General features: G+C 47.4%; 1 protein-coding gene and 1 long non-coding RNA gene across 3 annotated transcripts in view; both read left to right on the top strand.

Moving 5' to 3' along the window:
• The window catches only part of LOC116103025, an 11,738-nt gene extending 5,219 nt beyond the window's left edge, over positions 1-6,519 (top strand). Inside the window, exon 2 of the long non-coding RNA XR_004123359.1 lies at positions 5,761-6,519. This is a non-coding gene — a long non-coding RNA (uncharacterized LOC116103025). The remainder of the gene's footprint in view (positions 1-5,760) is intronic.
• Positions 6,520-7,079: 560 nt separating this feature from the next.
• Prr14 (proline rich 14) lies at positions 7,080-13,398 on the top strand. Of its 2 annotated transcripts, XM_031388409.1 has the most exons (13): positions 7,080-7,192; positions 7,692-7,874; positions 8,660-8,731; positions 8,855-9,023; positions 10,131-10,252; positions 10,329-10,518; positions 10,912-10,955; positions 11,051-11,256; positions 11,623-12,187; positions 12,323-12,392; positions 12,472-12,563; positions 12,778-12,849; positions 12,939-13,398. In XM_031388409.1, exons 3-13 carry the CDS (start codon positions 8,709-8,711, stop codon positions 13,213-13,215), a joined length of 1,830 nt encoding a protein of 609 aa, XP_031244269.1. In that variant the 5' UTR covers positions 7,080-7,192; positions 7,692-7,874; positions 8,660-8,708; the 3' UTR covers positions 13,216-13,398. The 2 variants fall into 2 exon arrangements, with proteins under 2 accessions (XP_031244269.1, XP_031244270.1); XM_031388410.1 differs by lacking the exon at positions 8,660-8,731 and having other exon boundaries at positions 7,081-7,192.
• Positions 13,399-14,391: the final 993 nt, after the last annotated feature.

The raw sequence follows: 14,391 nt of genomic DNA on the forward strand, positions 1-14,391 counted from the left end.
CTCAGAAATCCGCCTGCCTCTGCCTCCCAAGTGCTGGGATTAAAGGCGTGCGCCACCACAGCCCAGCCTTCTTTTCAAACAAGGTTTAACTATGTAGCCGTAGCCAAGGTGACTCTTCTCCTGCCTCCCAAATGTAGGGTTACAGGCATGCACCAGCACATCTGCTTTCACCGTGGTTCTTGAGTCTCTTTCCATTTTCATATCTAATTCTAGTTTTCGGTTACAGGCATGCACCAGCACATCTGCTTTCACCATGGTTCTTGAGTCTCTTTCCGTTTTCATATCTAACTCTAGCTTTCTGTAAAACAAGAGAGTTGGGATCTCTTTCTTTGAGGCCAACCTGGTCTACATAGTGAGTTCCCGGATAGCCAGGACAATTTAGAAAGAAACTGTCTGAAAAGGCCAAAAAAGGAAACAAACAAAGAAAGAAAGACAGAAAGAAAGAAGAGAAGGGAAAAAGAAAAAGAAAAAGAAAATTGTCTTTAGGGGATGGCAATTGGGCAGTTGTGTGTGAACCCAAAAGAGCACCAAAGCTTGTTTGTTCAAGGCACAGGATTTATGTGGGGGAAATTCCATCTAATGCAGGAGAAGCAGCAGTCTTCTATTTAAGGAAGAAGAGGAGGAGGAGGAGGAAGAGGAGGAGGAGACACGGAAAGGTACAGAGGCATAGGAAGCAAAAGGTCTAAGTGTTCCTGCTCAGATGGAAGGGTGTCCTGGGACTCGGGAGCTCAGGAACCACACAGCTGAGAGGAGGCCTCCTCAGCAGAGGGGTTGCAGCTTCAGGGGAGGGTATTCCCGGCTGAGCTGAGGAGCCCCACTCTATTTCTTCAAATCTTCTCTCCTTCTCTTCTTTGCTTCTTCCGATACAAAAAAATCACACCAAACAACAAATATCATAAAAGAGATTTGTTGAGTCTGGAGGGACAAATGCAGGAATGGCTGCCTCTGCTCCCAGGAGAGGACAGCAGTGAATTAAATAAAGGGTGGGGCTGATATGGGATCTTTTTCTTAGGGAGCAGAGCTTTTCAGGGCAGAGATTCCCAGAATGAGGATTGGTGGGATTTCCTGCTCTGGGATTGGTGGATTTTCATCCCCTCTTCCCTGCATCAGGCCCATAGGTTAGGATGAGAAGACCTTCCTGGCCATAGGCAGCTTTGACTGAGGTGTCATCACTGCTGAGCTGCTTGGGGAGACTGGAGAAGGAGCCGCCACCGTGGACAGCTCCTGTGACAGCTGCAGGCTGAGGGGGAAAGGAGTTGCTGCCACCGTGGACAGCTCCTGTGACACTACCTCATGACAGGCGGCAGGCTGAGGCAGGAACAGGAGTTTCTGCTATTTTGCCAGGTGCTGCCATTTTGACAGTTCCTGCAGCCTGCCACTCAGGGACTACAAAAGAAGTCCTCACACTTGAGTCTGACAAAAGCCTCTAACCAATTGAGATGCAAGAATTAAGATTTGCTATGAAAGTTTCTGGGTTAGTTTATTGCTATGAAGAGACACCATGACCATGGCAACTCCTATAAAAGAAAACATTTAATTGGTGCTGGCTTACAGTTCAAGAGGGTTAAGTTCAGTGTCATTATAGCAGGAAGCATAGCAACTTGTAGGCAGACATGGTGCTGGAGAAGTAGCTGAGAGTTCTACTTCTTGATCTGAAGGCAGAAGAGAGAGACTGTGTACCACACTGGTTATAACTTGAGCATATAAGACCTCAAAACCCACCACAACTCAGAAATCCGCCTGCCTCTGCCTCCCAAGTGCTGGGATTAAAGGTGTGCGCCACCACCACCCAGCAAGAAAGCAGTTTTCCTGGGACAGTTATAGACAGGTTGCAGAAAGAGAACAAGCTAGATGCAGGTGAAGACAGAATGAGCCAGAGAATGAGAAGGAGCCAGAAGATTAGAACAGATTGCCAGAGTTAGTTTGAGGCCAAGCAGAGCTATTCAGCTAGATGCTGAGAGAGAAGCCACATTGAATTAGTCAGCGTAGAGAGGGGTTTGAGCCAGAACAGCTGAGTTAAACCAGCCAACAGAGGTCAGAAAGAACAAGAAAGGATGAGAATATTCTGCAGTAAGTCTCAGAGGGTGAAAACATTCTAGGCTGGAAGCTTCCAAGATTAGGCCTGGGTTAGCAGACTAAAGCAGTTAACCTTGGAGATGACAATTATATCAGGAGAATCAAAGTTACTTTAACACACAGTTGCCAATAACAGGGAGACATTATTTCTTTTATAGAGCTATATATTTCAGCTAGGTGAGGTCATGCACATCTTTGACCTCAGCACCCAGGAGGCAGAGGCAGGATCTCTGCATTCAAATCCAATTTGGTTGTAATTTTTTTTTTATGTGTATGTGTGCTATAATGTGATTTATTTTATGTGCCTGGCCCTTTAAAAGACCCTATGCTCTTCTATGTGATTTGCCTCCTTAGAATCCTAGGAACAGATTTAGATATAAAAAGCCAGCAGAGGCTGAGAGCTGGGCAGTAGGAGTGGGGAGTAGGCAGAAGGACCCAGGACACAGAAGAGTAAGGGTTAGAGAGTAGGAGAAGAGGTGACAGTTGAGCCAGGAGAAGATATTGTTAGGAGACAGGAAAAAAAAACAGGGAAATCTACAAAGTAGCGAAGAAAGAAAAAATAAAGGGCTGGGCGGTGGTGGCACATACCTTTAATCCCGGCACTTGGGAGGCAGAGGCAGGCGGATTTCTGAGTTCGAGGCCAGCCTGGTCTACAGAGTGAGTTCCAGGACAGCCAGGGCTACGCAGAGAAACCATGTCTCAAAAAAACAAAAGAAAAAATAAAGGATAAAAGCTATACTGTGCAGCATCCACACTCATGCAGTGCCTGGGAGGTCAGAAGAGGGCATCAGACATCCTGGGCCTGGAGCTGACATGAGTGCTGGGAACTAAACTCAGGTCCTCTCAAGAACCAGCACTCCTACTGCTGAGCCAGCCGTCCTCAGATCCATCCCTGTCCCTACACACTTCAACCATGTTTTTACCTTCTCAGATGGCGAGCCTAGCTAATGCACCTTAGCAATCAGCCTGGGACCTCATTTGCCAGGACTGGTGGGGGAGGCTTCTCAGCAAGCCCTTGAGCTGTATGTGGCCACTGTGTGACTTTCCTGTGAGAAGCCACACTCCTCTTTCAGGTGTGCTTTATAATTTTTCTGGCTACCTTTCTATCTTTTTATAAACTTCAACTCTCCTCCATACTGGCTTACTCTGAGATTCTTTTTCTTCCTTTCTTTCTTTCTTTCTTTCTTTCTTTCTTTCTTTTTCTAAAGTGATTTGGTGGTGGTGGTGGTGGGGGTGGGGGTGTGTGTGTTGTAGTTTTTCTGTTTTTTGTGTGGGTGTTTTGGGGCTGTTTTGTTTGTTTGTTTTGTTTTGTTTTGTGCTGGGGGTTAGACAAAGAAGAAATTTCCTACTACCTTGTGGGGTCCAGGGATCATCAGACCTATAAGTAAGTACCAGTACCCTCTAGATTCCTATACCATTTTAGTGGCTTTTTACCATTTCAGCATTTTAAATGGCATTTTACCATTTCAGCATTTCACATCCATGCTGAAATTCCTCTTCTGAGAATACATCACAAGGACTTATGGGGCATGGTAGCCCATGTCTGTAATCACAGCATTCTGGAGGCCGAGACAGGAGAATCTTGAGGTCAAAACCACCTTGGGACACACAGGGAAAGTTTGTTTGGGATGGGGAGGGAGCTGGCTGCAGAACCTCAGAGGATCTTTATATCTATGTCCTTAGCAGCATTAGGCAAAACAGCCGAAGATGGTGTCTACCTAGGCCATCAGTAGATGAGTGTATAAACAAATAGCCGAAGATGGTGTCTACCTAGGCCATCAATAGATGAGTGCACAAACAAAATGTACACTGGAATATTATCCAGTAATATCCAAAATAGAATGTAGTGAACATGGATGAATACTATGGACACTAAATGAAATAAGCTGAGACATCTAGCCTCCAAGCACCTACTGGGTTCTCCAACCTTATATTATAGACAGCCACTGCTATTTTAATAAATCCCCTTTCTATATATCAAGAGTGCATTAGGGTTCTCTAGAGAGACAACTTATAGAATGAATATGTATTTATAAATATATAATCTTGTATATATTTATAGAATGAATATACACGAATAGCTTACAGGCTATAGTCCCAGCTAATCCAACAATGGCTGCCTATGAATAGAAGGTCCAAGAATCTAGTAATTATCGAGTCCAGGAAGCTGGATATCTCAGCTGGCCTTCAGTACACACCAGAATTCTGAGAAGTAGGCTCTAATGCCAGTGAAGGAATAGACTTGCTAAGAAGGGTAGAGCAAACAGGTCAAACAAAGCCAACTTCTTCTGTGTCCTTACATAGGCTTCTTGCAGAAGGTGTGGCCCAGATTAGAAGTGGATTTTCCAAGCTCAAAAGATCTGGATTAAAGGTGCATCTTCCTATTCCAACTATCTGGATTAGAAGTAGATCTTTCAACTTAAAGTTAAACAAAAATCCCTCACAGGTATGTCCCTCCATTTTGGGGTTTAGTTACAGATGTAATCAAGTTGACAACCAAGAATCGCCACCACATAGAGATTTGCTCTGTCAGCTCTGCCCTTCTAGAGAACCCTGACTAATACAGCTTCATAGCCAGACTCCCATCTCCTAGACTCCAGTGGCATATGCCTGGAATCCTAGCATATGAGAGGTAGATAGAATTGGGAGGTCAAGGTCAAATTTGGGGCCATCCTGGGCTACATGAGATTCTGTCCAAAACAAACAGACAAAAACATCTGCCCTTCCTTTCCCCCTTGGAGCTTTCATTGTGCCAACAGGATGGATTTGGCAAAATGCTAGTTACAGAATATTGCTTTATTGCTCGCCTCCATGCCATCGTCTTTCTATGAATACAGTGATGTCAGAGTTTTGCTTGGATTTTTCTCCACTCTATTTTTTCAGCTAATGTTCATGAAAAGTGAGTACTTGGATCTGTGCTACTAACAGAGGAAAGTCTTTCTCAAGAAAGTGTATTTATCTGCACAAGAATGGGCCCATCAATAACCTGGCATAGATGGAAAAAGGGCTTAGAGAGTCATTGGGAAAGTGACAGGTACAAGGGATCAGTAAGGGTGGGAGAAGACATGAGAGGATTAGGGGAGACAGCAGCCAGAATGCATTATATACATATCAAATTGCCAAAGAATTTAATGTCTAAAAAGTATACTTGTTTTTTTTTTGGGTTTTTTTTTTTTTTTTTTTTTTTTTTTTTTTTTTTTGGATTTTTGAGACAGGGTTTCTCTATATAGCTCTGGCTGTCCTGGAACTCACTCTGTAGACCAGGCTGGCCTCAAACTCAGAAATCCGCCTGCCTCTGCCTCCCAAGTGCTGGGAATAAAGGCGTGCGCCACCACCGCCCGGCTAAAAGTATACTTTTAAAAGTGTATGCTTTTCTTTATATGTCTGAGGGTTTTGCTTATGTGTATGTGTATGTACAAGAATGCCTACTACAGAGGGTAGCAGATAGCACCAGGTCCTCTGAGACTCAAGTTACAGGGAGTAGTAAGCAACCATATGGGTGCCGGGGAGCCAACATTACTCTGGAAGAGCTGCAGGGGCTCTCACACCGAGATATCCATATCTCCAGCTCTAAAGTATATTTAAGAAAAATATGTCATACCATTTTTTTTCCCTGAGACAAGGTTTCTCTATGTAGCCCAGGCTGTCCTCAAATTCAGAGATTCTCCTGCTTCTGCTTCCCAGGTGCTAGGATTAAAGCTGTGCACCACCACTGCCAGTACCATACCATCTTTTTCACTCTTTGCTGAAAAAACAGAACCAAGTTCCTCACTGGCTAATGTTTTATCAACTTGAAGGAGCCGGCTCAGTGGGCAAATGTGCTTGCCTGAGCCTAACAACCTGAGTTCTATTGCTCGGATCCACATGGTAGACATGTTGTCTTCTGATCTCCATACATGCACAGTGACACATGTGTGCCCCCATACATAAGGACACATGGGATAGCTAATCTTGGTTATCAACTTGACTACATCTAGAACTAACTAAAACTCAAGGTGAGCACACCTCAAAAAGACCCCTTTGAAGGATTTTTTTTTCTTGGTTATATTATTTGAGTTATAAGATCCTCCCACAATCTGGGCCACTCCTTCTGGCGGCAGCCCACATAAAAGGACATGGAAGAAGGAATTCATCTGTCCTGTTCCTGTGCCTCCCTTCCCTGCTGTTAGAACCTACTTCTTCAGGATTCCAACAGAGACTGAGACCAGGACCTCCCTGGGACTCCAGCATCAGATGGGACTGCGGAGACATCTCTTCTGAACTGAACAACTACCTGATCCCTGGCCTTTTCAGTCAGGAGATGGCTACTGTTGGGCTGCTAGGACCACAGCCTGAAAGCCACTCTAATAAATCTCATATATGGATGTTCATTGTAACTGTTCTATCAACCCTAACTAATACAACACACAAATAAACATACCTTTTTGTTTGTCTGTTTCTCCAGACAGGGTTTCTTTGTGTAGCCTATGCTGTCCTAGAACTAACTCTGTAGACTAGGCTGACTTTGAACTTAGAGATCCACCTGTCTCTATTTCCTGAGTGCTGGGGTTAAAGGAATGTCCCACTACCACTTGGCAATAAACATACATGTTTGTTGCTTTGCTTGTTTGTTTTTTGGTTTGGTTTGGTTTTTGAGACAGGGTTTCTCAGTTTAACAGTCTTGGTTATCCTGGAACTAAGTCTGTGGACAAGACTGGCCTCAAACTCACAAAGAACTGAAAAACATACTTTTTAAAAAAATTAATATTTTTCTTTAAAAAGAGCAATTGAGGAAGACACCCAACAGTTGTTTCTGGCCTCCACATACCAACACCAACACACACTCACAGAGAGAGATAGAGAACAACAGATAATTCTAGGGAAGTAAGGTATATTCAGTGCAAACCGCCAGTCAATGACCACTTCTTCCCCACCAGTAGTCCAGCTCCTAACAAAGGGTCTATTGGTGCAGGCTCTCCAAGCATTAGGATTCTGCTCCTTACTTATCTCATTCAAGACTACCTTGACACCCTGAAGAGGCTTGACACCCTGAAGAGGACAGGCTCCTCTTCCAAGAGTTACTTCTGCCCGCCCAGAACAGGAAGGACACTGAACCCGCTTCACCAATCAACCCCAGGTTGGTTATACTGGTCGCCTTCTGAGTGGCCTGCAGACACTACCTGGGGAGAAAGGGGGAGGAGGTGGAAGGAGAAATGCTAGTGAATGAAGCTCCCCGCACCCAGCCTTCTCCTCACGTAGACGGTTCCCAGTCTCTCCAGAAACTGAACAGGAAGCTAGAGGCCACACCAGGCCTAGTGTGGCCTGGGATCTTCAGGTTTTCCGCCCCGCCATCCCGACTCCCGGAGCCTCAATCCTGAGGAACCTGAACCTGAAAATGGGAAATTCCCAAATTCTTTAATCGATATTCACGGGCGTAAGAACATGAAAAAAAAATACTTTAGGTGGAGAAACTTTAGCTTCCCTACACTTGTCCAAATATAACAAGAAACCTGGCATAGTAGTCGGCCGCTAACGGGCCTTTGAAAAATGACGCTTTTTTGGTCGACTAGAGCTAAAACCGGACTGCCCTCAATTAAAATGGCGGCGCAGGCCCAACTGAGCTTCTTTGCCCCTAGGTATTATGGCGGGCAGGAGCTTTCACGTAGTTTTTCCTAACCCCGGAAGACCGTAACCGGCGATTGGGCGGTGCTTAAGACACAGAAGAAGGCCTCTGACGGTTGGACAGCGCTGCGTAAGGCAGGCTTTAAAGAAGCCGGAGGTGGGAGCTGTCGAAAACCCCGGATCCTTGGAAAGCTGCGGTGAGCGGCGCAAGGGAGGGCTGGGAGTGGGGGAGACCGGACTGGAGAGAGGGCAGGGAGGCGGGCGGAGAAGAAAACGTTTGAGCCAACTGGTCCGGGGCGCCCGAGAACGCGGGGCGGGGATCCAAGTAGGGCGGGGGCTTGGGGTGGGCTATTACCGGTGGGCTGGACCTTCTGGGATTGGAGTAAACGGTCTACCGGTTGGTTTGACAGTTTCTACCCCACGTTCCGGACTGAGTTCAGTGATGAGTTCAGGCTTCCCCCAAGGGAAACTTCGTTAAGCTGAAGCTCTCAGTGGGAGGAGGCGAGTTGCGCGGCTTCTGATTGGAAGAACCGCGCAGTAGGATTCTTTCCACAGAGATCCAATTTAGGCGATCTGGTAGGAGGGAGGGCTGTTAGTATGTGGAGTAATTCTTTTGGAGCTCTTGCTTGGTGGGGCGAGGACCACAGAGGAATCTAGCGGAAACGGAAGCCTCTCAGGACCGGGATCCCACCGGATCCCAGAGAACCTCGGGGAGGCATCTACAGGGACAAAGGTCCCAGGAGGCTTGAGCTGTGGGAGAGCTGTGACCTCCGCAATCCAGTCTCGCGGCAGGTGCCAGGCAGGGCCCGAGAGATCACGGCGGCTGCAGCGGGAGGATCTGGCTCCGAGCGGCCTGCCGGGAGCGCCCTTTGGAGGAAGGGCCCGTGCCCAACCGGGAGCCGCAGGCGGACTATGAAGGGCGGAGTCCCGGGGGAGGATCTGGCCCTCATTCCCCGCTTCCCCACTCCCCAATTTACCCCAGGCCTCAACCTGGGATCCCCCAGGGACTCCCCGGAACCGCCGCTTCCCCCATGGACTTGCCTGGGAACTCCAGGTGAGAGCGTACCCCGCCCGCCTGACTTGAGCTCGGGAGACAGGGATGCTGACGGCTGTACCCGACTACAACAGAGCCAACAACAGGTTCAGGCAACTGTCTTCTACTTCTTTCACCCTCCAGCCCTTCTACACCGCCAAGCTTGTGCCGTCAGCCTCTAGCTCGAGCGTTATGGGAAGCCAGGAGCCCGAAAAGACCGAGGCTGCAGCCTTTGGGGACCCCTTCATCCCTGGAAAAGGCCTCTGGGAGGGTCCTGGCAGTGGTACTGGAAGATGTCATGGCTACAAACAGGGTGAGCTCCCTCTTCCCTATCCTCCATCCCTGCCCTGGCTTAGTACTGAAGTCAGACCAGTTCCATTAAACCAGCCTTCAAAGCAGCCTCCGTAATGCAAGACTTCATGGTTCCGGGTAATTCATGTGCCTGTCCTGTCACCCGCTCCTCCAGCCACATCCTACTAAGTATGAAAAACTCTTCTGACTACCCTATTATAGCTATCCTTTGGTGGGTTCTTCCGTCCTCCCAACCCCCTAACACTAGTTAAGAAAGAAAAAGAATAGAGATGAAAGGAGAAGGTCCCTGAATAAAGGCAAGGTAGAAAAGGGGGCGATGTTAGACTACTTTCTGCTGATTGGGGTGTCGAGTTCCTTGGGGCAAGTTTGATCTTCGCCATCAGGATATCTAATTTCTTCTTGTGAGTAATAACAGACATCCAGTCAACAACCAACCCATTCCTCGGGGGCCTAACATGAAAAGTCCCCAGAATTCCAAATGTCATACAATTGCAGAAACTATCTGCAGCTGGCAAAAATTATGCCCCTTCCGGAGGCAAATCATAGTAAGTTGCTGTGGACAATCTACAGCAGCCCCATATCTCACACCTGGGATTAAAACAAAAACGTAATATTTTTGTGTTTTTTTTTGTTTTGTTTTTTTAAAGAAACCAAAAATCCAAAATTGTCACTTCTCTGTCCTCTTGGGAAGCATGCTAGTGGTGTCTTTGGCCACAAGGCAGACGTGAGAAAAATGGCACTGTCCTTTACCATTTCTGCAGAGCCTGGGTGAGAAGAGGAGATTACATTTCACACCTGTAGCTCCTAACTAATAGCTCACCCCTAATTTAGATCAAATCATGTCCGTTAGGAATTTGAGTGTAGTTTTAACTAAAATAAAATCTCTTTTACCTTTCTGGCTAAGGACATAGTGAGCCACAGAAGACCCTGTCCAGTCATTCCATTACTCTGGGTTTTGTTGTTGTTTTGTCTTACTGAGACAGGGTCTCACCTTTTAGCCCAGGCTGGCCTGGAACTGGAAGCAATCCTCTTGTGTTAGCCTCATAAATACTGGGATTATAGGTGTGAACCCAGTTTTGCTTGCTTTTAACAGCTCTTCCTCTTGTAGGTCCCCCTGACATACAAAGAGAACACTTCCAGCCCACTGACTCACAACCATCATCAGGATTCTGTCTGCACACAGTCACCTGCTTTACCATCCCAAGAGGTCAAGTGGTCCTTGCAAGCCAGGTAAGTGTGAAAGGGGAGGGGATAAGCTGAGAAGAAGCCGAGCCCACTGACCCCACTGACCTTGTTCTTTCTCTAGGCCTCCTGACCCACTGCATTTGTGCAGAGAACCCTTGAGTCGTATCCGCCAGTCCTCACCCACTTTGAGAATGAGATCAAGGACAGCCCCTGGCCCAGAGGAGATCCCTTCACAAAAGACAGACCAGGTCCCCCAGCCCACCCTAGTGGTGGTACTGGAAGACATTGCTAGTGCCAGACAACCAGCTGAGGTATAAGAAAGTATAGTGAAGATGTCTGAGTACAGCTAGGGCAAGCATGGGGCTAAAGGTGGGTTTCTGTAAAGGCCAAGTCAACAGGTTTTTGTTTGTTTTGAGACAAGGTCTCAATATGTAGACGTGGGTGGCCTAAAACCTGCTGTGTAGACTAGGCTATCCCAGTTTATAGCCTGCATCTATTTTCAAGTATTGGGATAAAGGCATGTGCCATTACCCCAATGATAACAAAATTTTATGCAGTAGACACTATTTGAATAAAGGAAATAAGAAAAAAATCTTTTGTGTACAACCAAGCAGCTATCTGGTGAATAAGTTAGGATATAGGGAGCTGGAGAAGCCAAAAATGGCTTCCTGCTTTTTTGAAACACCTTCCCTGTTTCTATCCAGGATTTTGATGAAGATCGGCCCAACCTCATTGTCCCAGCACAAAGGTGAGAGGGTGGGGAAAGGATTGTCAAAACTATCATCCAGACATAGACATCAGAGCTGGGGCATCAGGACTTACTTGTCTACTCTTTCCTTATAGCACCGTCAGAAGCCTTAAGGGCCAGGGGAAGCATTGCCATAGAAGGGATCTGGACTTGGACACAGCCCCAACTCTTACTTCGTCCCTTCACACCAGAACTGAGCCTATGACAAAAATTGCTCAGCCAATGCCTACACCCAGTGACCTAGAACCCCCATTCCAACTGTCTACTCTACCTGCAGATCCTCCAGAGAGCCCAGTACCAGGTAAGGACGTGAATAGAGGAATGAGACTCCAGAGTTTGGAATTGCCACTGTGAGCTTGAACAGGAGGAGCAGAACTGTGGGTGGGGCTTCGCTAGCTTCCAGGGCAGAGTGGGGTGTGTAACTATGGGATTTGGGCCTCGGGGAGCTGAAGAGTTCTGGCTTGGCTTTGCAGTACTGGGGATCAAATGCAGGGCTTAGGGCATGAGGGAATCCTATTACAGCATTTTAGGAGCAGGTTCACTTCCCTAGAGACAGATTAGTGTTCGGGGGAAAGAGACTGAGGCTTAAGAGGTGTTGCTGTAGTCACCCGAGGGTGAGGACCGCCCACCTGGCCCACCTGTGAGCCTCTCCTTTCTTCAACTGCAGATGGTGCTCTGGAGACCCCACTGATCCCAACATCATCCAGCCTCCTACGACCCCGTCTCAGTCCCTGGGGCTTGGCCCCTCTCTTCCGTTCGGTCAGATCAAAGCTTGAGAGCTTTGCTGATATCTTCCTCACACCTCACAAAGCACCACAGCCTCCACCCCCCTCACCTCCCATGAAATTGGAGTTGAAGATTGCCATCTCGGAGGCTGAGCAGTCCAAGGCCACTGAGAAAATTACATCTGTCAGCCCCAGGCCCCCTATCCGCCAGTGGCGGACTCAGTGCAATTCCCTAGCATCTGTCCCTAAGTTATCTCTGGGACGAAGCTACTCCTGCCCTGATCTAGGGCCTCCTGACCCCGGTAGCTGGCCTCCTGTTCCCTCCCAGCCAAGCCAGTCCAGGCCCAGGAGACATACTGTGGGTTGTGGGGAGATGGCCCGGACCCCACCACCTCCTCGGCCCTGTCTCCGGAAAGAGGTCTTCCCTCTTGGAGGAGTGGGAGTTTCGCCTTCTCTCACTACATCTTGCTCAGCCAATGCTTTCTTCTGCGAGCCAGCAGAACCCAGGTAGAGTGCTCTCAATACCCCCTCTGGAAGTCTGGCCTCAGCCTGAGCCTTGGCCTCCTTTGCTCAGTATTCACTGACAGAAGATGGGTGTAATGCTGTGTATGCCCTTGTCCTGACTGTTGACCATCTCTGCAGATTGGGTTCAACGAAAGGGAAGGAGTTAAGAGCCTCAAAAGACAAGGTGTTTACTGATCCCGAGTCCAAGGTAATGAATGAGTAGAGAGACAGGAGCCAGCGAAGGCCTGAGCCCAAGCCTTTCTTTCACCCTCTGCCCATTTTTGCAGACCACGGGGAAGGTTTCTAGAATCAGAATACGGAGGACACCTGTCCGTCTCCAACCAAACCTTACACCAATGGGGCTGCCTCGACCAATCAGGTAAGAGGCTCAGAGAGCAGGGTACTACTTTGACCAAGCAGGTGACAGTCCTAGTCCTCTCAGGGAGCATTAAATTTGGCATGGACATGGCTTGTGCTTAGAACTTCCTCACCTATCTATCACTTCTGACTCTCACCTGACCCAGAAACCAAAATTCCCATCAGCATCAGGCTTTGCTCGTATCTTCTCAGTGCCCTTTGCTCTTTGTTTCCAGGTTGAATAAGAAGGAGTTCACTTTGGAAGAAATTTATACCAATAAGAATTACCAATCACCCACGACCAGAAGGTGAGAAACTTGGAAGATCTGAGGGCAGTAGAGGGCTGTTTGAACCAGGGAGAATCCTGGTAAAGATGTCTTCTCCCTGCCTGACCTAGGACCTTTGAGACCATCTTTGAGGAACCACGGGAGCGCAATGGAACTCTGATTTTTACCAGCTCTAGGAAGCTCCGAAGGGCAGTAGAATTTCGGGACAGTAGCCTTCCTCGATCCCGGCGACCATCACGAGGGGTCCGCACTACAGCAAGTAGAACCCTTACTCCCAACCTGGCACCCAGCCAAGATGTGGGATCTCTACTGCAAGAACGGCTGAAGGAGCTAGATGCCTTGCTCCTGGAGGAGGAGACAGATAGGGAACACCCTTGTCACCTCTAGGAGAAAGGCTGAAGGAACTAGACACCTTGCTCCTGGAGGAGGAGACAGATAGGCAACACCCTTGTCACCTCTAGGAGCTCCAACTATTTGTCCATCCGTCCTTTAGGGGGGAGAGATCTCTGAATCAATTGTATTTTTTTCTCTATATTTCTATAAAGTTTTCAATACATGTTTTTAACTCCTTTGTGCCTCCAGCAGAGTTTGAAATCAATTAATTATACGAGCTGATGTTTTTATGTTGGTCACCAAAGGACTAGAAAATGGGGGACAGTATCAGAGAAAAAAAGGGTTGCAAAAAAAAAAGAAATGGGAGTGGTCACTGGAAATTGCCCACCCACTCCCATACTGTCAGCGCTGGGGATCAAACCTAGAGTCTTGTATATCCTACGTCTGAGCTACATCCCCAGTCTAGAGAGAACACTTGAACTTTTTTATCCGGTGATATGTGTGTACCATAGATTCACGACTCTTTTACAGCATAGACATTAAAAGGCTTTGGAACAGATTAAGGCCTTGATCAAGATGACCTTGAATTCCTCCCAAATCCTGCCATCACCCACTTAGGACAATCTATCCTAGATATTTGATCGGCACCAGCCCTATTAGGGAATTTATCACTGTTTTATATAGACAAAAAAAACCAAAAAACAAAAAAACAAGGTTTGTCAAGAAAATGTCAACATTAAAATAACAGCCAGGGCCAGTGAGATGTCTCAGCTGATGAAAGGTGCTTGGCACATAAGCTTAGCAACCAGATCCCCAAAACACTCATGAAAATGCTGAAGACTCCACAAAGTTGTCCTCTGGTCTCAACATGCATGTGATAGCACTTGCACCCCCACATACATCATGCCCACACAATAATGATACATTAAACAAAATCAGAGATCAAAGTGGTACAATGTAAGAGCTGCAACTGGTGGCACAGTGGCCAGGACTTTCACTGTGGAGCTAGGATCCTGGCAGTATACAGATACCTTTACTAAAATGGAACGAATAGCAACTATTTACCTCGGAACTTATTACCAAATGAATTAATGCGAGAGAGTACTTGGCACTCGAGTGCAAAGCGTTTATTATTGTTGAGCACAGGAAGGGACAGCCACTGGGAGCTTGGTCTCCGCCCCGCCTGACTCTCGCGGAGCGTGCCTAGGTGTGCTGCGACGCACCGGTAGA

This window comes from Mastomys coucha, unplaced genomic scaffold, assembly GCF_008632895.1.
Source record: "Mastomys coucha isolate ucsf_1 unplaced genomic scaffold, UCSF_Mcou_1 pScaffold21, whole genome shotgun sequence".
NCBI lineage: Eukaryota > Metazoa > Chordata > Mammalia > Rodentia > Muridae > Mastomys > Mastomys coucha.

Bases quoted from the DNA above. Each gene is read 5' to 3' on its own strand.
- Prr14 (XM_031388409.1), top strand. From the start codon at position 8,709: ATGGACTTGCCTGGGAACTCCAG. The intron at 11,257-11,622 runs GTAAGGACGTGA...CTTCAACTGCAG, and splicing joins TCCAGAGAGCCCAGTACCAG to ATGGTGCTCTGGAGACCCCA. The intron at 12,188-12,322 runs GTAGAGTGCTCT...CCATCTCTGCAG, and splicing joins TGCGAGCCAGCAGAACCCAG to ATTGGGTTCAACGAAAGGGA.